A 25,483-nucleotide genomic window follows, 5' to 3' on the forward strand; every position below is an offset into this window, starting at 1 on the left:
AGTTTAACTGTAAAGTGAGGATGGACTCTGGCACGTGTACCATATTTTTGCGACCATAAAACGCACCGTATTAAACGGCAGAGTCTCAGTTATGGGTGTAATTTGTGTATTTAACACATACATAAAGCACACCGGATTATCGGGCGTGGGCATGGTAAAACATACCGGTACGCTATCTTAAAACATGCATGCTAGCATGTATTTAGCAATGTACTCACATACATCAGCTTCTGTATCTGAAATGAACAAAATGAATCCGAAATGGCTTTTGCAAAAGCCGAAAAGCATTTACAGATTTTGGAACTCACATAAGGTGCACCGCATTATAAGGCGCCCCGTCCATTTTCGAGAAAATTTAAAACTTTTAAGTGCGCTTTATGGTCGCAAAAATACGGTAATCAGATTAAAATTATTTAATTTAATGTAGTGAAGCATCGTCTTCAAGAACATAAAAATAATATTTTGATAGTTTAATCATTTCTCAGATTAAAATAAAGTGAACTTTTTTGGACATTTAATTTCTGTTCTTTAACGTCAGAACAACAGAAATAATTCAACATAAATAAAGGTCAGATCAGCACAGCCGGATGAACTCAGTAGCTTATTTTCAATAAACTCATTTTTGATCAGCCTCTGCTCTGATTCTTTTATCAAAACTTGAATCAGATTCAGAATCAAAGCTGCTTCAGTCTCAAAAGACATCTCAAGGTTTATTTAATCTCAGTGGTTTCAGCCAAAAACAGTCAATTAAAGTTTAACACAATCAATTTAAATCATTTTTAAACTTAAACTGACTGACTACTTAAGAGTTTCTCTTTGGTTTCTCGTTGCTTTGGCGACAAACTGATCATGTGACACTAACAGTGAAGCTACAGCTACTAATTAACTTAGCTCAGCATGTTGAATCAGACTGAAAGAATAAACTTTACTGAATGTTTGACAGATTTTCTTCACAGAAACTTTAACATAATTAAAGCTGAAGCAGAAAACCTAATGAGCAGCTGAGTCTGTGAAGAATGAGACTAATTGTTCTACCAAATCTCCTACAGCTCCTCTACAGACGAGGATTGTGGGTAAGTTACGATGGAGCTCTTGTTTACCACCTGAAGATAAGCTAACCAACAGAAAATTCTCTCAATGGCCACAAAATTCATGAACACTTTGAAAAACACACAGGTCAGCAGCTCATGTGTGTGCGTGCGTGCATGGGTAGATGAAAGGCACATTCTCCCCACATTTCCCAATCCAGAATTCCTGGCACTTTTCCGTTTAGTCGTTGAAGGTGAAGTCAAGGGAGGAGCTCTCTGTGACAGGGGAGGGGGGGCCAGCGCTGGACACGGCACTGGAGGGGATACTGCTGTCTTAAAGACAAAATCCCAGCATCCAATCAGATTAAAACATGCTGATGTACTAATAATCTGATTATTGGTCAGTGACCACTTCTTTAAATCTGACTGTGGTGTTCATATACAGATATGAAGTGCGATTCCACACTCACTCCACACTTTCTGACTTGGCGGGCGCAGGGATGTCTCAGAGCCGGAAGAGGACAGAGGACGCTGAGGACTGTAGAGAGACTGACTCTGAGAGTCAAACAGGCTGGACAAGACTGCAGAGACACACAGCAAGTGTTACTTCACATTCAAATGCTGCCGTGCATCAAAGGCAAAGTGGAAGCTGATTTTCACCCTTCATGGTTTTGGCGTGAGCTTCGCTGCTGCTTTCACACACCCTGTTGAGGAAGTCGTCCACCTGCTTGAGGGACAGCGAGTTGTGCAGTGTCTCCAGAGGGTAGATAGAGGGCACCATGGAGCAGCCTTCAAAGCCTGCAGCAGAAGGAATACCACAGAAAAGAACCTTCATCACCAGCCAGACCTCATGCATTGGCTTTCATTTGTTAACAGGCAACAAAAACTAACTACAAATTAAAACAAACTAGTGTCTGTTACCCCCAACAGTCATCCAACTACAGCCATATACACCAACATGAGCAGAAACACGGTGGATATTAATTCCTCATGTTCAGTTAGAGATAATGTCAAAACTGGTTGATGTTTAATGTTTAGTGACTAGACTGATGCTCAGTATGTCTGTACATCCGTCCACCTCTAAAATATCCAGGAGACAAGCGTGAACAACAAGTAGCATTGACAAGAAAGCTGACACATCATTTAAACCATTTAAATCAGATAGATCATTTAGATTAGCTAAATCAGGTAGATTAGATAGATCATTTAGATCAGTTAGATAAGATAAATCATTTAGATCAGAGAGATCATTTAGACCAGATACATCATTTAGACCAGATACATCATTTTGATCAGTTAGATCATTTAGATCAGTAAGACTAGATCATTTAGATCAAATAGATCAGTTAGATCATTGATCGGTTAGATAACTTAGAACAGATGGATCAGTTAGATCAGATAGATTGAATAGATCATTTAGATCAGTTAGTCCAGGTCCAGTTAGACCAGATCAGTGACATGTGGCTTCTACAGATGTTACTTCTGCAATCCCAACAGAACAGTCTGTAAGTGGTAACTGTGCTGGACAAGGCTGGACCAACTGGAATGGACCCATTGGACTTTATTCAACTGAATCAAACTGGCTCAGAAAGCTGAATTGAATTGGATTTGACTAGTTTAAACAGGACTGGTTTAAACTGCACTGGTGTAAAGGGGACCTGTGTAAACTGGACTACTTTAAACAGGACTGGTTTAAATTGGACTAGATTAAACGGAGATGAAAGCCGGTGTGTGAGTAAAGCCGTGTTGGATGATGCTGCTGTGACTCCGTCAATTTTATTTATGAACTCAAATGTCTGCAGCAGCATTTCAGCCATATTTCACAGCCCTGGAGTGATTCAGGCCTGTTTCAGTAGGACACGTTGGACACACGGGACACGCTGTCCTGAACACTGCTGCAGCAGCTTCATTGAATGCTTTCCTTTAGACAGAACAATGACGGTCAGACACTTGATCTCTCCAGCTCAGCTGTTTCTATGGTAACAGCCCCATTTGCCCCTAAAAGAAGTGTCTGGTATGAAGATGTGCAGAAGCTCCATTCTATGATGGATCAATAAAAGGTTGTCTGGTTTGTTTGCAAGACAGAAAGACGCTGACAGACGCTTGAACCGTTCAGGTTATCAGGAGGAACACAACTAAACTGGAGAATCTGACAATGACGATTCCATCCATCAGTCTTCCTGCAGGCAGAAGAATGTGTGTTGGCCTCTTTGTTACATAACAGCAGCAAATAAAGCCGAAAGGCTCCATCTCCTCCTACAGAGCCTCACTGCTAAAATCCACCCACAGTCTCCACTAGAGGGGAGTATTCACCAGAAGAACATATCACCAACTCAAGAACTCAACTCCTAAAACTAAACTAGGTAATCAAAACAGACAGAAGAAATGTAATCATGTTCCTGATTAAGAATCAGGAACAATTAAACATTTATTTGAACCAAAAAAGTGCAGCTGAGTGTCTGTTGTGACACATGCAGGTTCTGAACGATCAGAAGATTTTATTGATTATAATCCAGCCTGAGAAGAAGTGGAAGGGTGATGAAGGAAGCAGGTGATGTTAGAGGTGAGGAAACAAGTCAGCAAGTGCTCAAACAGAAGCTGCTCCATCAGAAGATCATTAAACAGATTCACGCAAATTTCAAACCAGCAAAACAGAAAATCCACAAGAATGTGTCTCCATGAAAAGGTCATGCAAGGTCAACACGGAGGACCATGGAGGGGAATGAAACAGACGTACCATTGGTCGGATGCCTGGCAAACGACACTGAAAATCTCTTTACTGGTGGCATAGAGAAGAGCTCTGAGGAGATAAGAAAGGTAACTGGTGTTACTGGGAAGGTTGGGCCACCTGCTTGTCTGCACGACTCCTTTAAAAGTCGAAAAACGGGGACATCAGAGGGATGAAGGAGGACGATGAGGAGCAAACATGGAAGAAACCAGAAGGGAACTGCTCCAAAAACACCTCACTTCCTGTTTGATGAATTAATAAAGGGTTGTTTCCATGCCGATGGAAATTTTAACCCTAATCTGAATACCAAAGCAGCAAATTAGCTGAAGGCTGCAGTATTCTAACTTCAGACTTCAGCTCTTTACTGGCTGTTGAAGAATTTCATGACTGAGGTCATGTCACCAACAATAATTGGTTAAATCTCCAAACACAATCAAATGTGGTTAGTTGATAAACGCATGCCGAATGTTAATATTCAGAAAGTTTTATGTCATATGCAAAATGTCTGTGTAGATTCTCAATCATCCAGGTCATCGTTATCCAAGGTAGTTTTCTCTGTCAACTGGACTGTGTTTCTTCTCTTTGGAGACATTCGCCTTCCATCCAGAAGGCTTCTTCAGTTCTGAACTCGCTGGGGACTGAGCTAAGTAGACCATTGGCATGTTAATGATCTGAGTGGTCACCTTAGAGTTGTTGGCAGGGTCGTTGGTCGGGTCGTTCACCTAGTTTCGGTTGAGGTGTCTCCTCTTTGTCTGCTGGCTCACTTGGTGGTGAGTCTCCAGGTCTCCTGAAGTGGTATGAACGTTTGGTTTGTTGTTGGAAGGAGTGGAGGACTGCATTGTACGTGGGTGATAGGAAGGGCCTCAGCCCACCACCTCTGTTTAAGGATGTTTTTTCCAATTTGACATGGATAGCTTCCTTGATACCCCTCTCGGTCTTCTCTGGCCAGTATCCGTACTTGGCTGTCCTCAAAGGAGTGCCCACTCTCATTTAGGTGTAAGTGGACTGCTGAATCCTGACCTGAAGAGGTGGCACGTCTGTGTTGTGCCATTCTTCTGTGGAGAGGTTGTTTGGTTTCCCCAATGTACAGTTCCTTGCATTCCTCCTGGCACTGTACAGTATACAGTCCAGATCATTAACATGCCAATGGTCCACAGGGGCTATATTTTCAAGCTCAGTCCCCAGCGAGTTCAGAACTGAAGAAGCCTTCTGGATAGAAGGGGAAACGTCTTCAAAGAGAAGAAACACTTGACAGAGAAATCTACCTTGAATAGTCATATGCGAATAATTCCTGAAGCCTATTCAATGTTAAAGGACATCCAGATTTAATGTTTAAATTTAATTCTCATCAAAAGAAGATTAGAGGGTTTTTCTTTAACATCAACAGCAGTCAGTTCACGCTGGAAGCAAACAGGAAGTGATGTCACACAATGAGGAACTGTTTGTTTCCTGCAGCCATAGTGACGCCTGGTGGATAAATGGTGCAGGTCAGATTCCAGATGAATGTTCTCAGCGAATAATCTGTTAATACCGATCAAAATGTTTGCCTGAGAACTCTTATTATTTGAATATTCTCGTACTTATGATGATCTAAACAACTTGCAGACATGTTGCAGGTCAAAACATTCATGTTAGTGGTTTACTGGCTGGTTCCAAACAGGTTTTATGGCATTCAGCTATAGAAATTAGTGCAGATGCACCGAAAAGAACCTTCTTATTTCAGCTTTGAAAAACAGAAAACTGAAAACATGTGAACCCATACAAGAGGTTCTGGTGCCAACTGCAAACCAGCATGCAAGAAGAGATAGAACCCAAGCATAAGCATCAATGCTGATCCCTGATCATATCTGTGCCTTCATCACCATCATCGGTAAATTAAAATCAGTCAACACGACATTGAGAAATTCAGTTCTGACTGAGGAAAAAAGGCCGACAAACATTCCACAATGTAACACATGATATAGAAGAAAAAGAAGCTTCTGAGAGGCAGGAACGGCGCCTCCTACAGGAGGACGCAGAACAGCCTGAACATACCAAACACGCCGGTCTGACAAGGGAGACTGCCTGGCGACAACGGCGGTTTTCGATGGTGGAGGTGATGCGTGCGGACATAATCTCGCAGGTTGGGGGCGCTACAGGACACCCCAAGGGCAGAGGCACTGAAGAGACCTGAGCAGAGTGAGCCTATGCATCCGTTGAGTGGGAGGGGCCAAAGGTGAGGAGGAGGAGCCAAAGAGTGAGAAGCCAGGGGACAAGGTGTGGGGGTTAGTTTTTATTTCACAGCATGCTAATGCAAAAACATGAAGCATAATTAGAACCACCATTAGATACAAAATCTAACAAACACACCGTTTATAAAAACAAGATAATATTGGCACTTTGCAATATTATTATTTCTCAGAATGTTGAAGGGTTGTTTTGGCTAAATTCTTGCAAAAATGTGACGCAAGAATGTGAAATTTGAAAAAGGTGTCAATATTAAGGGAATTTAGATCAACAGTGGTCCTGATCATCTGAAGGAGACACCAGTTCACACTGTGAAAAACATCCAGGAAAATCATCCAGGTGATTTTATCTTGAGGTTTTCACAGCAGTGACGTGGTCACATGGTTGGCAGAGGTGGAACAAGAAGGTGTGTTTAGAGTCAACAGAGGAGCAAAGCCTTGGACAAGTGTGGAAACACGAAGCTGTCAAACACTGATAAAAATAGAAGGTCATCAGAAGTGGTCCCGTGTGGAACCTCATGATGTTCTGGAGACACGTACACGTGTGTACATGAACAGGAACATTCAGACCTGACTCAGTAGTCACGGAGTAGCTATACATGGAGGACAAACAATTGCTGCTGTCACATGCCTGAGGCGGAGTTACACACACCCCCACCCACACACATACACACCCACACAGGCAGACACACACGCCTAAACACACACAGGCACACACACACACCCTCCTGTTCTAACCCTTCATGGTTGTGTCCACGTGTCTTCCATTAGACACCCGGTGAGTGTTGCTGTGGTAACACACCGTTGAGGGTTGGGAGTAAAGTGCTGATGCAGTAGAGCAGGTGACCTTGTGAGGTCTCTGAGCTGGGAATAGATTTGATAAACCAGCTGACATCATCACTCTCCCTTGACTGTAGACGTTTTGATTTTCACCGTCACTGTCACTGTAAATAGTGGTGATCAGAACCGCAGACAGAATCAACATTAGTTTTTCTACAGCCATTAAATGGAACCATGTGTTTGTTCCACTATCATTCTATCTGTTGTTCCCTCGTGTTCCCCGACAGGTGTGACTCTCCTCTGACCTCTGGCCTACATAGTTCACAGTCCTGTCTGACGGCTGCTAAAGCTGGAACCACCATCATTGAAAGGTAAGGGACATGGACACACACACACACACATTTTTGTCACACACTGACTCATAAACAAGTGTGAACTTCGATTATTGTGGCGACTCTCACTGACATAATGCATTCCTCATCTTCTTCCCTTAACCCCATTACTTTGGAGGTTGTGAGGAGCAGCAGTAATGTTCTCTGTCCTAGTGTAGTGCATGTCCTGGGACAAGAATACAAACACACATCAGGAAAGAGTGGCCCACCTAAACCACTGGCTGGTTTGACCTCAGGTGACTGGTGTGAACAGGAGTGGAAGAGTCTGTGGGACGTGCAGCCTTTGCAGGACTGGATGGGGGAGGTCTCAGAGAGGACCTGAGAGGGAATGTGGAGACCAGAAGGAAAGGTGCTGTGAGACTCAATTGTGGTTTCAAATTCAAATAAACTCTTTCAGCCACAAGGACTAATGAGCAAAAATGGTTCTGCTCCCCTAGAAAGCAGCTGTGGTACCTCCATTGAGCCCGTCTTGCGGTTTCGGATCATTGGTGACCTACGCTGAATATTGATTGGCTCAGAGATGAGGAGGGCTTGATCGGGCTGGTCTTGGGAGAGGTCCTCCAGACTGCCCTGATTGGGCTTCTTGTCTTTGTTCTAATTGGTCAGAAAATAGAAATAAAATTACACTAACAGTTGTGTTTATGTCAGTCAGACAGAACAATAAAACTTTTAGATTTGTAAGGGAAAAGAAGCCTGTTTGAATAAGGGAATAAACGTCTGAGTCATGTTCTGACTGTAGTTTCTGACTGTTGGATTGTGAAAACTGCCCTTTCTCATTTTGTTCCTACTCCTGTTTTGATGGGCTGTGTTTTGGTCCCAGTGGTCCCAACTTTAGACTGGTTACTCTTACCCTGCCTGTCATATACACCTCCTAAACACCTGGATGTTGGTCAGGCTGATCCAGTTAGCCTGGCCTGACTGCTAAGGTCAGTTCAGCTCTGTTCACACACGCACCTCAGAGGAGGCCGGCCTAAAGCCAAAGCCCAGAGGAATGTTTTCCTCATCTTCACAACCTTTGACCCCTGGACTGAAGTGAAGTTCCACATGGAAGCGCTCCTCTGAAGTGGGCTCCTGGAGGCAACGTGACACCATTTAGGATGTAAAAGTGATGAAGGCAGATGAGAGGGTGGAACCTTCAGGGCACCTTATCGTTGTCCTCATACAGCATGATGACGATCTGCGTCATGTAGTTGAGTTCAGTGACGGCGCTCAGGTACTCCATGGCCTGTCTCCACTGCCAGTCCTTCTCCTCCTGAGAACACAGGCAGACATGAAGACATAGATGAGAGAGCTCAGAGGACTCATCTTTCAGACAATAACTCAATGACAACAAGAAAAGAAGACAAAATGCAAACAGATCTTTCATACATCTAGCAGGCCACCGTAGCGGAAGACATTGAGCAGAGAGTGAACATGGCTCTCGCTGGTAAAGTAGAGGCGGGTGCGCACGTGACGACCAGGTGACATCACTCCGCGTGAATACCTGCAGGGCAAAAGAGCGGAAATGTCTCATCAGTCAGCACAGCCACCACTACGGCAGAAAATAACCTGTATTGGTTCTTACAATGGGTGAAGCTTGTTGACAGCTTCGTCTTCGTGAGTCCTCTGCAGGTCCAGCTGGATCTTCTTCATCAGAGGGACACAGTAAGCCTGAGCAATGTCCAGCTTCTCTGCTCTGCTGATGCCATACTCCTGGCAGATGAGATGACAACAGAAATGATTAGGACCCCAAGTCCAGACCGACACTGAAAAATCCAAAACCCAAAACAATTACTGATTTACTGATCAGGTATCAGTGAAATGTAACTTGAGGCGCAGAGCAACAAGAACTGCTCAGCTCAAACATGAAAGCATTAAAGCCAAGTCGACCTGAGGGATGATGATATCGGCTAGGGCTCGAGAAAGCCGGAACAACTCCATTGTGTCCTCCAGGGCCAGCGTGGCGTTGTGCTGTGTGTCATACTTGATGCAGTCGTAGATGTCAGGGATCTTGCTGATGTCGTAGCGGGCATTCTTGGTGCGGAAGTCCCTCTCCAGTTTGGACCAGCGCTGCAGCATCAGCTCCAGTGTCTCGCTGTGGTAGAGCTGCAGGTCTGTGAGGAAGAGTAACAGATGCTCTTCAGCAGTTCCTCACACACCTGAGTGACACAGGTTCACCTTACCTGCTGACTTTGGGTCCTCCAACCTTCTGCGGATCTGTGAGGTCAGACTCTGGATAAGACTGTACACTTTGTCGCAGGTTTTCACTGGATTCTGAATGACTTCCATGGAGTTCACCAGTGACGGGCTGCCAGTGGGAGCCAGCTGGGACAGGATGGAAAGATCATCAACATATTCCAGACTGAAGGAACAGAATCTATTTTTGGGGATTTGCACCCACAAACCTTCTGGTAGTCGTCCTGTGTGAACTCCAGGTCCTTCTGCATGATCTCATGTAGCCTGGTCTTCACCTTCTGCTGGCAGTCTGTCAAAGAGTCACTGTCACTGTCCAGCAGTCCATTCATGTTGGCACTTTTCACCATCTGAACCAGGATTGGAGTTAATTCTCCTTCTAGAGCCAGTAGACCCTGCAACCAAAACCACAAAAGCTGAAAGCAGCAGCAGCAGCCGCAGCAGCCACAGCAGCAACCTTTGACACCCAAATCCACAGGAGAGTTTGAGAGGAGCCTGTTCAAATAGATAGAAGTTTTCAATTGAATGTGACTGTTGGGACTTCTCAATGCCCAGTCTGATTACTAGAACCAGACATCATCTGTCAGAACTTACAGTAAACTCAAAATCCATTCAATGTGTCGTCCAACACATCTTTTTAAAATCATAAGGACAAGAAGCAGAAGAAAGAGCCTCACACGATCAAATATGTTGGTTATTTTTCTAGATGGAATGCTTCAGAATTCTGCTCCTCACCTTGGCAAAAGCAGCAGCTGTCATCTGGACCCTGCCTTCATCAGAGGCATAGATCTTCAGGTCGTGGCGGTACGTGCTGTGCAGGCGGAGAAGGCCGCAGCCTGGAAAACCAGCATAATCACCTGCAGGCCACAAAACACACCACCTTGATGAGAATGTCTACAAACATCCTGTCCATAAAACAGGCAGCAACTGAAGGGAAAAGTAACATAAAATATGATGATTGTGTTCAAAAGTACCACAAAGGTCCATTCAAGTAGCAACTCAGTCAATCCAACACCTGTGCAGGTGAAACAACACTTTCAGTTCAGTTGTCTCCTACAAGCTCAGTAACTTTGGTCCCAATTCTCTGGGAGGTCTGAGCTCTGAAGGAAATGAAGTGAAAGTGAGGTGACCACCATGAGATCAATCACCAGATTATCACTGGAAGGATCTTATGTTAACTGGGCCCACATTCAAATATTCACACTGATGCTTCATGCAGTTCTCGCTCAGCCACATCAGTTGCTGTTACAGGTATGGGTTGGATTTAAGCACCTTAGTCCCAACTGAAGCAGCCTGGATCATCAAACCATATCCTGGAAGTTGGAATGGGAAACAAGACACAGCAGAATTTTTTACATGATCCGTGTTAGCAGTTTCTGAACAATCTCCAGAAAATGTTGCAGAAGGCAAACCACAGGTGCAATTAACCCAAATTATGGAGAGAGAAATTAGACCTTATTAGTGGGCAGAGTGACAAAAATGTGTGGCATGAGAGCAGAGGTAAAGAGCTGTGAAAACCCTTCTCTTACCAAAGTGAATAGGGGACTCTGTGCCAAGGGCCCGGCGGTTACTGGCTAGTAGTTAATACAGGATGTGACAACAGGTCAGAACAGAAGAACAGGGTTAACAGACAAAAGTGGTGGTTGAGAGAAGAAAGATATCAGCCATAAAGTTCTGTTTCAGCGGAATTTCTGTGGCCCCTCCCAGTGTTGGTTCTGTGTGCTTTAATTAATGCTGTGTGCTGTTGGTGCTCTTAGTTCTGAATGTGTACAGGAATTATTTCACAGAAGTGGTCTGGAGGTCTGTAAACACAGTTTTGACAAAACATCCTCACACAAATCTGAAAAAGGAACAAACATTACAGAACCATCCTGATCCAGCGCACAAGAACATTTAGGGGACTTGGTCCCAGCATTGGTTCCTTGATGCTGCATTTATGTTCCACATTTGGAGCAAAGTGTAAAAGTCCACTGCCTAAAATTACTCATTTTTGAACTTTGTGGAAATGGTCAAGTTTCATTTTGAATGTAAAGATTTTTCAGTTTGATCTCATCTAAAGCTGAAACCCATCACAAATACATCATCACTTCACCATAAATACCATCAGTTTTGGCTGGTTAACCTTTCAAAACCATGCTGGCATCATGGCTTTGATTTAGTTGTGTGAGTGTAATTATACACCTAGCTGTCAGGTAGCTGTATACCTAAGCAGAGCATCACTTGGATAACAGTTACTTTGGTCAACCAATGAAGCCTGGAACTAACCCTGGAACCGACCCTGGAACTACTGAGGAGGAAGAGACGCATGCACAAGGGCATGCGGCAGGAGGATGGGTGGTAAATGTATCTTTATCACAAGCTCAAGTTGTTCAAGATGATCAATAATCACTACAATGATGATATGATATCTGCAGCACCAGTACAGCACCAGTGGAGAACCAGTGGAGCACCTGAGGAGCATGAATGGGGCGCCAGTGGCGTGCCAGTGGAGCACCAGTGCAGCACCAGTGGAGCACCTGCCGAGCACCTGTGGAGCTCCGGCACCAGTGGAGCGCACCAGTGGAGCGCCAGTGGAGCACTGGTGCAGCTTCAGTGGATTACCTGTGGAGCACCAGTGGAGCGCCAGGTGAGCACCAGTGAAGCGCCAGTGTAATACCAGTGCAGTGCTTGTGGAGCACCAATGGGGCACCAACGGACCACTGGTGGAGCCCCGGCGGGGCACCAGCGGAGCGCCAGTGGAGAACCGGTGGAGCGCCAATGGAGCACCAGTGCAACACCAGTGGAGTACCAGTGGAGAACCAGTGGAGTGCCAATAGAGCACCAGTGCAACACCACTGGAGTACCAGTGGAGCACCAGTGCAACACCAGTGCAGTGCCTGTGGAGCACCAGTGGGGCACCAGCGGGGCACCAGCGGAGCACCAGTGCATTGCCAGTGCAGCACCAGTGGTGTGCCAGTGGAACACTCGTGGAGCACCCGTGCACCACCAGAGCAGAACAGGTGGTACTCCAGTAGAGCGCCAGTGGAGCACAAATGGAGCACCAGAGCAGCACCAGTGGACATCCCTAAAAACCTCCATTAGAGGTTTGTGTTCAGAGACAAGCAAATAAGTTCAATAAAGCCCAGCTCATTTTATTTTGTGTATATGGGTGCATATGCGTGCGTCTCAGAGCTACCTTGACCTCCTGGGTACATGCAGCGAAAAGCCCGGCCCAGCTCCTCAGCCTGAACCCGACCTGCAGGTGTCAGCTCACCGCCCCACTTTAATACAAGCAGCAGTGAAGGGCCGTCCTTCTTACAGTCTAAAAATAGGAACAAGATTGAATCAATCAGAATTATGATAAAATGTTCAGACGCATCTCCGTCATCATACCTTCTTCTTCACTAGAGGCTTTGGGCTGGCCATTCCGGAGGTATGTTAACTGAACTTTCCTGTTTATACCTGAGAAATGACCGTACCTGCAAACAGTAGTTTTCCTGGGTCAGAGGCACACCAGAGACTATCATACTTTCCTGGTTCCTGGAACCTCTTTCATATCTTATTAGGACTAATTGAATCATTTTAAGAATTATTTATTGCCGATTGTAAAATAACTGTTGTCACTCTGTGGAGTCCAGGTGAGAACAATGGACATGCAGCACACACCGACGTCCGGAGGGAAACATTTGATCACATGTCAGTCCGTTAATGACAGGAAGGATCAGGAAATGATTAAATCAGCACATTAATGAACCCTGAGGTGTCGGCATTATGTGAGCAAACCAAAAAGCAAAGGGGTGGAGCCTACTGGTTGTCAATCAAACTGGATTCCCTTTGGCAGAAACAATGAGAGATGGAGTCACAGGAGGGAAAATACAAAGAAAAAATGAGAGGATGAATGAATGTCAGTAAAGAGGAAGTCTGTTTGATGATGATGAAACAGGAAGATGATGATGCTGTATAATGTCACTTACATCTCCAGAACCGTCTTCAGCTGCTCCAATTTGGATTTCTTCTCCTCGATTTCACAGTCGTTGTGTTGACCCAGTTCAGCCAGCAGCAGACGGGCGATATCCAGCACTTCCTTTTAACACAGAAAGTGACACCTTTGCTAAGATTTGAGTTGGCAAATTTACTTCTGTAGAAACAATCTGGAAGGATTTATGAAGCTGAATATTTTATTTCTGTTACACAGCAAATAAACATTTTATTTCTCATTGTAGAAAGTTCTGATATTCTCTCCCTCGGGTAGTTTTTTTAAGATTTGCAAGTGACTCCTGAGAAGTCAGTTTAATAATAAATAGCAAAAAAGTGATGTTGAGAGAAACTTCTTTCACCTGCAGCTGCTTTGGCTTCTTCAGCTTCAGTTTGCCAGATTTGTACCCTCCGTATTTTTCAAACAGGTCAAAGAATCTGTGGGAGAGCAGATCAGATGACTGACCATAACTGAAACTTCTGATGGTTCTGAACGTGAGATGTAAAGGTTGCCTGGTTGTATCCTTGAACAAATTCAGCAACATTAATCTATGAATGCAAAGACCAGGTGTGAGTGTCAGAAGCTCAGACTTACAGAGGATGTCTGACCTCCATCTTCATCTTTTGCTTGGGTGTACGGTCACCATGGCGAATGATAGCAATGACACATCGCAGCTCCATCCTGGAGGCAGTAGAGTTGACTCAACAAAATTTCACTACAGTTTCGTTTCCACTTTTTAATTCTGACATGGACACTTCATCACCTGCTACAACAGTTTCATAATCAATGGATAATCACTTCAGACATGATGGGGCGTACTTCCTGCCTGTACAGGAAGTGCCAACTCTGGATGTATTTTCCAGCACTTACATGGATCCAGAGGTTGTCGGAACAATGGGGATGTCTTCAGCTTCCATGGGGATGGACCAGGGGATGTGCAACTGGGGTGCCAACTCCCTCATCACCATATTCCTGAACAGGTCAAGTCATGAGTTATATTGCAACTAGCCAATTCTGAGGTGGGGGGTGGGTGGGTTTCCACCTACCCCAGAACTTTGGCACAGTCATCATAGTACTTCATGGAGTTTTTGACAAAGCTGAAGCCGTTGACGTCACAGACGAAGGAGTGGCCGTTGGCTCGCAGGAGGTCGAAGCCACACACAGTTTGCTGGGAATCATGCAGAGATGTTAAAGCAAGAAGCAGCAAACAGGGAAGTCATCTCCAGCAAACCCACCTTGAAGGCCATGCAGACTTTTCGGGCCACAAGTTTTTCCATTGATGTCAGCATGACGGGATACCGGATCTCTTTGCCCTCACTGTCCCGCTCCACCTTCCCGTCCAGCGCAGGAGACTTACGGGCCTCGGCGTGGGCGTAGTCTGGACCCACAGTGTAGACCTGAGAGGTCCAGAGATGACAGACAGTTCCGCACTTGTCGAACTGGATACTGAGGACAGAACAATACCTTCACGTCGGTGCCATCTGTGGGCATGAACTCCTCGTAAATGTAAGAGCCGGTCTTTCGGACGCAGCTTTCAGGAGAGTAGACGCTGCTGCGACTGCCAATCTAACGCCAACACAAACATCAGGAGATTAGAGAGGAGATTGGTCACCTGGCTTCTCCCTCTGCGCTTACCTTCCTGAAGAGTCTCTGGCTGCCCCCGCCAGCAGAGGTGGGGTAGTAGATGTAGACGTTGTGGTCCTCAGCACAAACGGGTTTTTCTACAAAGGGTTTAGGGAACACCTCCCCATTCACCTCCACGTGGTCCTCCGCCTCCACCAGATTACAGTCTGCACAAGAGCAGATTTAAATACTGCATTTTTCCCAGCAGCTTCTGGAAAACCAGTGAGCTAATCTGATATCTGAAACTTCTGTAGCTTCTTGTGTTAAAACAACTGCTTCAGTTAAATTCTTCCCACATCTGATATGATGAGAGGGCTGATGTTGGTGATGATCCTCATCAGCAGATAAAGGTTCCTGCAGTTCTAAACTTCCTGTGAGCTTCTCTCACCATCAGGATGGTGGGGGTCTCGATTTAAAACAGCATAACGAGGGAGATCGATGCCTTCCTCCTTCAGGATCCGGTACACCTCCCTCCTGACACCACAAAGAGGATTTACTGAAAAAATCTGAACACGTATACGTACGTACGTACGTGCGTGTGTGTGTGTGTTGAACCTGTCTTGTATAAAATACTGCATGTTGAGGTCATTGATGAGCAGAGGATTCCTGAGTTTGGCATAATCCACAGCTTTGTCCAGAGGAAAACCTGGAAAATAGGATGAGATTCCAGCACTGGTGGTTGGTTAATCTGGTCAGAGTCCATAGAGGCCAGTTTGATCACAGGGATTACAGCATCAATCACAACGGCTAACTGAGCTAGCAATGTTCTTTCTGCTACAGTACTGGTTCTTCTGTGATTCAACTGGCCTCATATGTGTCCATCTAGCTCTGTGACCCTACACCAGTAAACCCAGTGAGACTTTCCCACCAATGCTTTTACCGTAATAAGAACCAAATAACAAACGTAGCAAATGTTGAATAGAGCGGAGGATCTCTGTGTGCTGATGTTCAGAGCTGGAAATGAACATTTATGACACTGTAAACCAACCCGATTCTACAGTCCAGCATGGTTTTCCATCCTACCAGTAAGACCAGTGCCCTCACCAAAGGAACTGGGATCCACTGGGATATACTGAGATGTGCGATTTGTGGTTTGAATGATGAAGCTGTGGGTAAATCCGGACTTTCACCCATTCGAGAGATTGATTTCACCTTTGGAGTGGAAGGAGATGAGGCAGTCACAGCGAGGCCAATTCTCCACTGGCTCCTCAAGGATCACCTCCTCCGGAAAGATGACCACATCTATGTAGTCAAACTTGCACAGGCGCTCCAGGATCTGAGTCATGGGTTTAGAGTTGGACTTCTTAGTCATGGCACAAATTCCAACCACAATCTGACGCTCTTCCTGCTGAGAAAAAGCAGAAATGATGGCGAGTAAGAAAATAATGTGGAGGAATTTAACCTCCTGCTGTTCCATCACACATATTCATGAAAATCATTAGCGCCACTGCTAATTAAGAAGTTGAAAAAGGGGTGTTAAATATCATTTTGGCAACATGTGCATGAAGCTCAAACATATCAAATCTTTAATCCTAATGTACAGATTGAAGACGTCAGTTCCTAATAACAACCGACCAGCAGCTCAGTGCTGTGTCATCCTTTCATCAGTTTGTGTCTGGATGCTAATGACCATATGCTGAAACAGTGACCCCATTGGTCGTTGTTTCACATAGCTGCGGACTGACCAACGTTGCTGGTGTTGCTTGTGTGGGACAGGGAAACCCCGTGGTTGCCATCGTAGACTTTGTGCTTTTTAACTCAGTAGAAGGCGTTCATGCACCCAACGATGTGACCTCTGATCTAATGATCATAAACAACAAACGTTTCTATACAACTGGCGTGTCTTCCTTCTGCTACAGTCTGCAAACAGACACCAGATGACCTCAGAACAGCGTCTGTATACCAACATCTGTTTTCCACCATCCAAGTCCAAATAAATCTTTTTTGCTTCCCGCTGCCCCAACATTGTCCAACCTCAGCTTCCCCTTCCTTAATTACACTGGCTTTTTCCATCACAGTCCTATTAATAACAGGAGGAACAGACATAGTTCTGGTGAGGAAAATGGACTTTCCCACTAACAGAAACTGAAACTCACCGCCTCGTCTTCATCCTCCTCCAGGCCATCATATCCACACATCCTGTCGATCACGTCGGACTTCATCTGGGCTGAGTCCTGCTCATCCTCCTCCCAGCTGGGCCTTCCCGTCTTTCCTTCTGGAGCGGCCTCCTCTGGTTCTGGTCCCGGCCTGAGTCCCGGCCCTGCTTCCTCACAGGGTTCCAACATCAGGAGTGTTGGTGTAACATGGCTGGTGGTCGTGGGTAACAGGTCCAGGTGTTCTGTCACTGTGTGGCGGTGTTTACTGGACTTCTACACTCAGTGAGAACAGCCTCAGTGTTCTGGGGTAGGAATGGTATCTTAGAGGCCTGGACCTGCCGTTGTCACGTCTGCAGTTGTAAAAGTCCTCGTGCCAGGACAAAGGAAGCCTGATAACATGTTCCAGCCTGGAGACGCTCCCTCACGCTTCAAAATCCAAAGTCAACACCTAAGGTTCAACAGCAGCTTCTGGGCTCCATTATTCTGCAAGAACACATAGAACACGACTGAACACCAAAAGAGTTTGGACAACACCTGTGAAGGTTACTACACCGACTGTGAGATCACAGTAACCAGGACAGGAAAAACAAAGAGGACTCAAAAAATACGGAATTCCAGATAAAATTCCACAATTGTGAATCCAGAGTGAGAGTTTATTTAGTGTCTCATCAATATTTAACATTTGTGACTAATCTGGATCATTTCTGAGCCCGTGGCTCACCACCATCACCTGTCATGGCAGCGTCCCCTCCGTGTCTCTGGGCATCAGGTTTCCCTCTTATTTAGCTTTATTCCAGTGTGAGTGACTGGTTTATTCTTCCTTTGTCATCCTCCAGCTCAGCCCCCAAGTGTAATCCAACACTGGCTGTTGTTGTCCTAGCAGATATGAAGCCCACGTGTTCGTTCGTGAACACAAGCATGATGATGATGAACATAGAAATCAATCAATCAGACCATAATATTTCTGATCAGACAGTTTTTAATGGTCACTGCAAATTAAACATTTCTACTTGTGACAAATGATTGAGTTGTGAACAGCATGCGGCAGCAAACGTGACCTGAATGTTCAGGTACAAACATATTAAGAACCACAGCTGTTAATGCGACAAAATGTGGGGCAGCCTGTTATGACCTGAAGCCGTCTGGAAACCAGTTCATTCTGATCCAGCAGCTGAGTGGAAGCTACGGTGGGATCGGATGACAGCATTAAGCAGCTGATGGCGCTAAATTAAAAGGCAGGTTCCAAAAACAGTTCTGGTCATTTTACCATCTTTACCTTGAATCTTTAAACACTGCCTCGACCAATACTGGCCAGCTCAACCGTGACATCCTGTTCTGTACACACACACACACACAGAGTTGAGGGCTGTAGGAGTTCAGGTACGCAGCACGGCATGGCCAGCAGCTAAGGCCTCTGAGGCGATGACATGAGACACAAAAGCAAGCACTTCCGGTTGGCTGCCAAGGTGGAGAACATGACTTCTCTCACAGGCAGAACTGAGACAAAGATGGTCACCACATTTCCTCTTCCTCCGACATTACATAGTTCAGATTACCTAATTTAAATGGCGTCTGCACAGTCACAACCATGTTTGCATCACCAATGAGAGCAGAGGTCAGGTCCTGGGCCGAATCACACTACAGTGTCATCACCATTATGAGTAGAGTTGAAGACAAAAAGATGGACAGCAATGTCTCCCCAAGGTCTCTCTGAGCCCAGATATCCCACAGCCCTGATCGGGCCGGAACCTCATATTTCAGAATCTTTCTCAACATCTTCCTGCAGCTGTCAGGTGGTTCCAGTGCGTTCATGGCATGCGTCCATGGCATGCTGGGAAATGTGGTGAAGTTTGGCTAGTAAAGTTGCAACAACTTCCAGTCGCAAACATCACATTACAAAACGTTTCTACGAAAGGATCTGAACTGCATGAATCATCAAGAGAATGTCCCCACAGAGACTGAGATATCCTGCAGTGTAAATGTTGATCCGATTAACACTCTCATGGTTCTTTATTACAATCCAACCTAAATGTCAACAATATGTAAATAATTCAGAGGATATCATCACAAACACACACAGATATTACAAATATCCTGATATTCAGGTTTATCTAATATTCTTTCTTGCCTAGCAACCATCTTCGTGCAGCACTTTAGTGACAGGGTAGCAATTAGAGTTAAAAACTGTTTTTACCATTGCCTAAGCACATCTTCCACAAAGTGGCTTCAATAAAAGGTTTTAACCTTTGAGCCGCTGCTCAGACGCCTCAGTGACCATTTACGACGTGTAGGCGGAGCCACTTATTACTATATGATAAGACAGCAGCCTGGGCCTGCTGCTGTGGTTGGGACTCAGTTCTGATTACAGATCAGCTGATTGCTTTCTTTTAATACTGATGTATTATTTAAACAGCAGCTCCACTGAACAGGAAGACGACAGAACTGGAATTTCCCATCAAGATGTTGACCAATGATTCCAGTCAGGACATAAACACGTATAGACAAGATGAGGTGCAAGAACTCCAGTGGTACAGATACAGATGTTGATTCCTCCTAGTGGTTGAACTAATAATCTCACTAAATTCTTCTGGAACAAAACATCTCTGAGCTGAAGAAACTTGCCAACAGATCAGCCCAGTTCAGGTTTCCACCACTCAGGTTGACCAGATACTCAACTGGCCAGCGATGAGATGTTTAGCCGCATGTCATCGCTTCATCGCTGGCTGTCACGGTGCTGCCCCGAAAACCAGGTGGCCTTTATAGACAATTGGAGCACTTTTTGGGGAAAACCTGGTCTGATTAGGAGAGACGGTGTCCATCCCACACAGGATGATGCCTCTCTCATTTCTAGTAATTTGGCTAATTTTATTAGACCCAAAGTGACCTGACAATCCAGGGTCCAGACCAGGATGCAGAGTTGTAGTCTTACACGCCTCTCTGCTGCTTCTATAGAACCCTCATCCACCAACAATAATATATTTAACACTAAAGAGGTAGTCTCTGTTCCACGGTTAAAAGTTCACCAAGCACAGAGCAGGGGAGCAGTCAATCACCATAATCTTATTAAAATTAATACGAAAGCACAAGTTGGAGAAACTAATATCACAATTAAGTGTGGACTGTTAAATATTAGATCTCTTTTGTGTAAATCCCTGTTAGTGCACGACCTGATAGCGGATCATCACATTGATTTATTTTGTCTTACTGAGACCTGGCTTCAGGAGGAGGAGTATGTTAGCTCAAATGAATCTACTCCTCCTACCCATCTTAATTATCATATTCCTCGTGCTACTGGTCGAGGAGGGGGAGTGACAGCAATCTATCACTCCAAGTTATTAATTAATCCTAGACCAAAATATGGCTCCAGTTCATTTGAAAGCCTGACTCTTGGCATCACCCATCTGAACTGGAAGGCAGAAAAGCCACTTCTGTTTGCAGTTGTATATCGGCCCCCTGCTGGGCCACATTCAGAGCTCCTGTCTGAGTTCTCTGATTTCTTATCTGACTTGGTCCTTACAACGGACAAAGTCATTATCATTAGAGACTTTAACATACATGTAGACGTTGTAAATGACAGCTTTAGAAATGGCTTAATTTCATTACTTGAGTCAGTTGGTTTCCTCCAACAGATAAACCAACCAACTCATAACTTCAACCACTCCCTAGATCTAGTTCTGACTTAAGGTGTTGAGGTATAACATGTGTCAGTGTTCCCTCAGAACCTACTCCTGTCAGACCATTCTTTGATCACTTTCACATTTATGATTAAGGATTCTTCTATCCTCAGAGCACAGTCTTACTATAGCAGATGTCTTTCAGATAATGCTGTAGCTAAGTTTAAGGAAGCGATCCCTGTGCTAATCCCAGGACCACTGTGTGTTTCCCCAGGGATCAATCATTATAATCTTAGCCCTGCTGAGGTTGACTCTATTGCTGAAGGTGCAGCAACCTCACTGAGAATCACGCTTGATTCTGTTGCCCCCCTGAAAAAGAAAATAGTAAATCAGAGGAGGTGTGCCCCCTGGTATAATTCATATATCAGGACCTTCAAGCAGAAAGTGCAAAGACTGGAAAGGAAGTTGCATTCTTGTAAAATTGACAGCTATCATGTAGCCTGGAAAGACTGTCTATTAGCTTACAAAAAGGCCCTTCGCAAGGCTAGAACAGCTTATTTTTCTTCCTTAATTGAGGAAAATAAGAGCAACCCCAGGTTTCTTTTCAGCACTGTGGCCAAATTAACCAAGAGTCACAGTGTTTTAGATCCACGTATCCCTTCTTCCCTTAGTGGTGAAGACTTCATGAGCTTCTTCACTGATAAAGTTCTAGCTATCAGAGAGAAAGCTAACCAGGTCATCCCAACTGGACCATCACCAGATGTGCTGACTGTGGGAACATACAGGTTCTCCAACTCCAAACTCCTTCAGTCCTATATATTTTTCTGAGGCGTCTTCGCTAATTCAGAAATCCAAGTCCACCACGTGTCTTTTAGATCCCATCCCAACACACCTGTTGAAGGATGTTTTACCATTGATAGGCAGTTCTATCCTGGACCAGATCATTGGTTCTTTAGTGTCAGGTTATATACCCCGGTCCTACAAGGTGGCAGTGATTAAGCCGTTGCTTAAAAAACCATCACTGGATCCTGATGTCTTAGCAAACTATAGGCCGATATCCAACCTTCCTTTTATCACTAAAGTTCTTGAGAAGGTGGTGGTGACTCAGTTACTGGAGCACCTGCAGAGGAACAGCCTGTTTGAGATGTTTCAGTCAGGCTTTAGAGCTCATCACAGCACTTCTTAAAGTTACTAATGATCTTCTCATAGCTTCAGATCATGGACTGGTCTCTATGCTGGTTCTGCTGGATCTCAGTGCTGCTTTTGATACAGTTGATCACAGCATCCTGTTACAGAGACTGGAACATGTGATTGGGATTAAAGGGACAGCACTAGACTGGTTTAAATCATATTTATCTGATAGATGCCAGTTTGCTCATGTCCATGGTGTTCCCTCCTCATACAGTAGGGTTAGCCATGGAGTTCCTCAAGGTTCTGTACTTGGACCAATCCTCTTCACCTTGTACATGCTTCCCTTAGGGAACATTATTCGGCAGCATGGGATACATTTTCATTGTTATGCTAATGACACTCAGCTTTATTTATCCATGAAACCAGAGGAGACAGAGAAGTTAGTGAAGCTCCAGACCTGTCTTAAAGACATAAAGTTCTGGATGTCTTCAAATTTCCTCCTCCTTAACCCAGGAAAAACTGAGGTCATGGTGTTTGGTCCTGAACCTCTCAGGGATAGATTAGATCACATGATCACTCTAGATGGTATCTCATTAACATCTAGTCTCTCTGTGAGGAATCTAGGTGTAACTTTTGATCAAAATCTCTCCTTCAACTCACACATTAAATTAGTCTCTAGAAGTGCCTTTTTTTTCACCTGAGGAACATCACAAAGATTAGGAAGCTACTGACGCAGCATGATGCTGAAAAGTTAATTCATGCTTTTGTTACTTCCAGGCTGGACTATAGTAATTCTTTATTATCAGGGTGTTCAAACAACTCCTTAAGAAGCCTCCAGCTGATCTAAAATGCTGCAGCCAGAGTTCTGACAGGTATTGACAAAAGAGATCACATAACTCCTGTAATGGCGTCTCTTCATTGGCTGCCCATTAAATTTAGAATAATTTTTAAAACCCTTCTTTTGACCTACAAGGTCCTCAGAGGCCTAGCTCCATCCTACCTGGAGGAGCTAGTGATACCTTATCAGCCCAATAGACCGCTCCGCTCTCAGAATGCTGGTCTACTTGTGGTTCCCAGAGTTTCTAGGAGTAGAATGGGGGCCGAGCATTTAGCTACCAGGCCCCCCTGCTATGGAACCAGCTTCCTGTCCAGGTACGGGAGGCTGACTCCATCGCTACTTTTAAGATCAGACTTAAAACCTACCTCTTTGAAAAAGCTTATTGTTACTAATTCTGTAGTTCCAGTTACTATCATAGATAGACAAATTACCATACTTAGGGGGTCGTCTAATCATTAGGTTAACATCTTAGCTATGCTGTTATAGGCCAAGGCTGCCGGGGTCCGGAAACATGATCACCTGACAGGCCTCTGTCACCCCACTGGGTCGTGGTTTGCTCTCCTCTCCTCTCCTCTCCTGCTTTATTTACAGGTATCGCCGCCTTCGGAGCTGCATAACGACCTCCGGCCCCGCTGACCCGCTGTATAGCGTATTTTTGCGTGTGTTTCTGTGCTCTGTGCCTCGCCTCTCCTCTCCTCTCTCTCCTCTCCTCTCCTCTCTCTCCTCTCCTCTCCTCCTCTCCTCTCTCTCCTCTCCTCTCTCTCTCCTCTCCTCTTCCTCTCCCTCTACCCAGCTGGCCATCAGCAGGAGGGTCCCCCTACATGAGCCTGGTCCTGCTCAAGGTTTCTTCCTGTTAAAGGGGAGTTTTTCCTTGCCACTGTTGCTTGTCTGGGGTTAGGCCCTGGGATTCTGGAAAGCGCCTAGAAACAATTTTGATTGTATAAGACACTATATAAATAAAGATTGATTTGATTTGAACTGTGTGTGTGTGTGTGTGTGTGCGTGTGTGTGTGTGTGCGTGCGTGCGTGTTGGACTAATCACTGGCCCTGGTGTGTCCTCACTTCTGACCTGATGACTACTGGGACAGACTCCGCCCCATCAAATTCAGATTAGCACTGTGGTTGTTGAAGATGTGATGAATGTCAAATATTTATGTCTGTTTCAACATAATGAGATCAAAGACGCAGCCAACAACACTGTCAGCAACACCAACGCCCCGCCACCAACACTAACAGCAAGTCACCAACAGCAACGCTCTGTCACCAACACCATCACTCCAACACCAACACAAACGCTCCGTCACCAAAACCAACACTCCGTCACCAACACCAAGTCATCAACAACATCGCTCCAACACCCACGCTCCATCACCAACACCATCGCTGCGTCACCAACACTCTGTCACCAAAGCTCAGAGGGTTTCATAGAAATATCGTGACCCTTCTGTTCTGTTTTACTGTATTTGAAAATGAAAGAAAGCAATAAAATTAATTTCCACTACAAACACATCGATGCACTGAGATCCATAAGATGACAATGAGATGCTATACCAATCGTGAAGGCATCAGGTGACTCATTCTAACTCAGAAACGTCACATTAAAAAGCTGAATGAAATGAAGATACCAGCAAAAATAAAACCCAACAGTAACATATGAGCTTTAGTGGCGACAAAATATGACGTATTATAATATAACAAATTATTTTAAAAGGATAATATAGCGGATACTAAATCCTTTTATTACGGTTTATAGACTAGAGTTCATGACAGATTAAAGAAGAAAGCCTAAAAATAGCTGCAGTAAATCAGAAATGATGATAAACTGAGAATGTCGAAAACACTCAGAAGTAAGAAATGAGAGGATGAAAGCCACCGATGGAAGGAGCTTTGAGTCAGAGAGCATTTAAACATCTTTTTTCCAGTTCTTTTCCACATTTTCACATAATCCCCAGACTACAGGTGTCTGAATGAAATAACAGCAGATCACCAGATTACAGAGCTGATCGAGAAGTAAATTGAAAAATAAACACCAGTAATTTCATGAGTACAGGCATACTTTTTAGGGGCTTTTGTTCCGTCACAGCGACTCTCTCCTCCGTCCCAGATCCACCGCTGAGCAGTGAGCAGACAGCGGAAAAAAACGGACTTACCTTCGGAAAACCTCCGGAGCTCCGTCAGCCGTTGGTCTCTGTGTCTCACCGGAATGAAAGTGGGCTGAACGTGATGCAGGAAGCCACTGTCGGAGTTCCGAAACTTTGTGTAAAGAGTGGAGTTGCTGACTGAGTTCACGACCCGGTCAGCGTTAGCGGTTAGCATTAGCTTCCTCCTTCAGCTTCCTCCTTTTACTTCATTTTTTTAAAACTTAAAATTGACGTTTTGCAATACGGATCATTACTCCCATCTAGCGGTCATTTCAGGTGGTGCAGCTGCTTCCAACACAGGAAGTTTGACATAATATTTATCAGGTCTTAGAAACGATAAAATATAGCGTTTAGATGAATGTTCACATCTTCCACAACATTAGGTTTCCATTAAACTTTTTCTTCCACATATGAATAAACCAGTTAATTTGCACAGTAGTCGTTACACCCTCTTTGTATATCCCAAATCCTGTTCTATTTGATTTTATCTTATTTTTCCCTGCGTGCTCTTGTTGTTGTTGCACTGTCCCCGTGTGGGACAATAAAGGATCTGAATCTGAATCTGAATCTAAATTTGAATCTGAATCTTACTTCAAAATCAAATGAAATAACTTGATAAAGCAATTGTCTGTTGATGCAAACACACTGTTAAAGTTATGTTAAGTGCGTGCGTGTGTGTGAGTATGAGAGAGAGAGAGAGAGTGGTCTGTCTGTCATTTTCCCTGATATTTGACACCCGGAGAAAGCTCACCTGGTTCCC

The 25,483-nt window shown here is 44.7% G+C and overlaps 2 protein-coding genes across 14 annotated transcripts in view; both read right to left on the reverse strand.

Moving 5' to 3' along the window:
* mpi (mannose phosphate isomerase) overlaps positions 1–23,218 on the reverse strand; it is a 59,728-nt gene extending 36,510 nt beyond the window's left edge. The window contains exon 1 of the mRNA XM_057052957.1: positions 23,215–23,218. The gene's annotated coding sequence lies outside the window, so the exon portion shown is untranslated. The remainder of the gene's footprint in view (positions 1–23,214) is intronic.
* ppip5k1b (diphosphoinositol pentakisphosphate kinase 1b) lies at positions 682–24,933 on the reverse strand. 13 transcript variants are annotated; one of them, XM_057052946.1, is made up of 33 exons: positions 24,733–24,927; positions 17,730–17,875; positions 17,000–17,482; positions 16,056–16,248; positions 15,459–15,549; positions 15,292–15,377; positions 14,916–15,070; positions 14,745–14,846; positions 14,516–14,677; positions 14,327–14,448; positions 14,151–14,252; positions 13,875–13,961; positions 13,642–13,717; positions 13,279–13,388; positions 13,113–13,136; positions 12,698–12,783; positions 12,501–12,626; positions 10,855–10,899; positions 10,061–10,182; positions 9,538–9,720; positions 9,316–9,457; positions 9,023–9,246; positions 8,718–8,845; positions 8,522–8,636; positions 8,298–8,405; positions 8,108–8,224; positions 7,607–7,747; positions 7,363–7,471; positions 5,791–5,940; positions 3,766–3,828; positions 1,689–1,826; positions 1,499–1,609; positions 682–1,361 (listed from the first exon to the last, which is right to left on the reverse strand). In XM_057052946.1, the coding sequence occupies exons 3-33, from the start codon at positions 17,186–17,188 to the stop codon at positions 1,270–1,272; spliced, it is 3,699 nt and encodes a 1,232-aa protein (XP_056908926.1). In that variant the 5' UTR covers positions 17,189–17,482; positions 17,730–17,875; positions 24,733–24,927; the 3' UTR covers positions 682–1,269. The 13 variants fall into 13 exon arrangements, with proteins under 13 accessions (XP_056908926.1, XP_056908921.1, XP_056908924.1 ...); XM_057052941.1 differs by having other exon boundaries at positions 16,056–16,251; XM_057052944.1 differs by having other exon boundaries at positions 16,056–16,251; positions 24,639–24,923.
* Positions 24,934–25,483: the final 550 nt, after the last annotated feature.

Source organism: Takifugu flavidus, chromosome 13 (genome assembly GCF_003711565.1).
Source record: "Takifugu flavidus isolate HTHZ2018 chromosome 13, ASM371156v2, whole genome shotgun sequence".
Lineage (NCBI taxonomy): Eukaryota > Metazoa > Chordata > Actinopteri > Tetraodontiformes > Tetraodontidae > Takifugu > Takifugu flavidus.

Coding starts and splice junctions, on each gene's coding strand:
- ppip5k1b (XM_057052942.1), bottom strand. CDS start 17,188: ATGTTGGAACCCTGTGAGGAAGCAGGGCCGGGACTCAGGCCGGGACCA. Junction 14,678..14,744: donor CAGATGGCACCGACGTGAAG/GTATTGTTCTGT, acceptor TGGACCTCTCAG/GTCTACACTGTGGGTCCAGA. Junction 1,362..1,498: donor GCCAAGTCAGAAAGTGTGGA/GTGAGTGTGGAA, acceptor TTTGTCTTTAAG/ACAGCAGTATCCCCTCCAGT.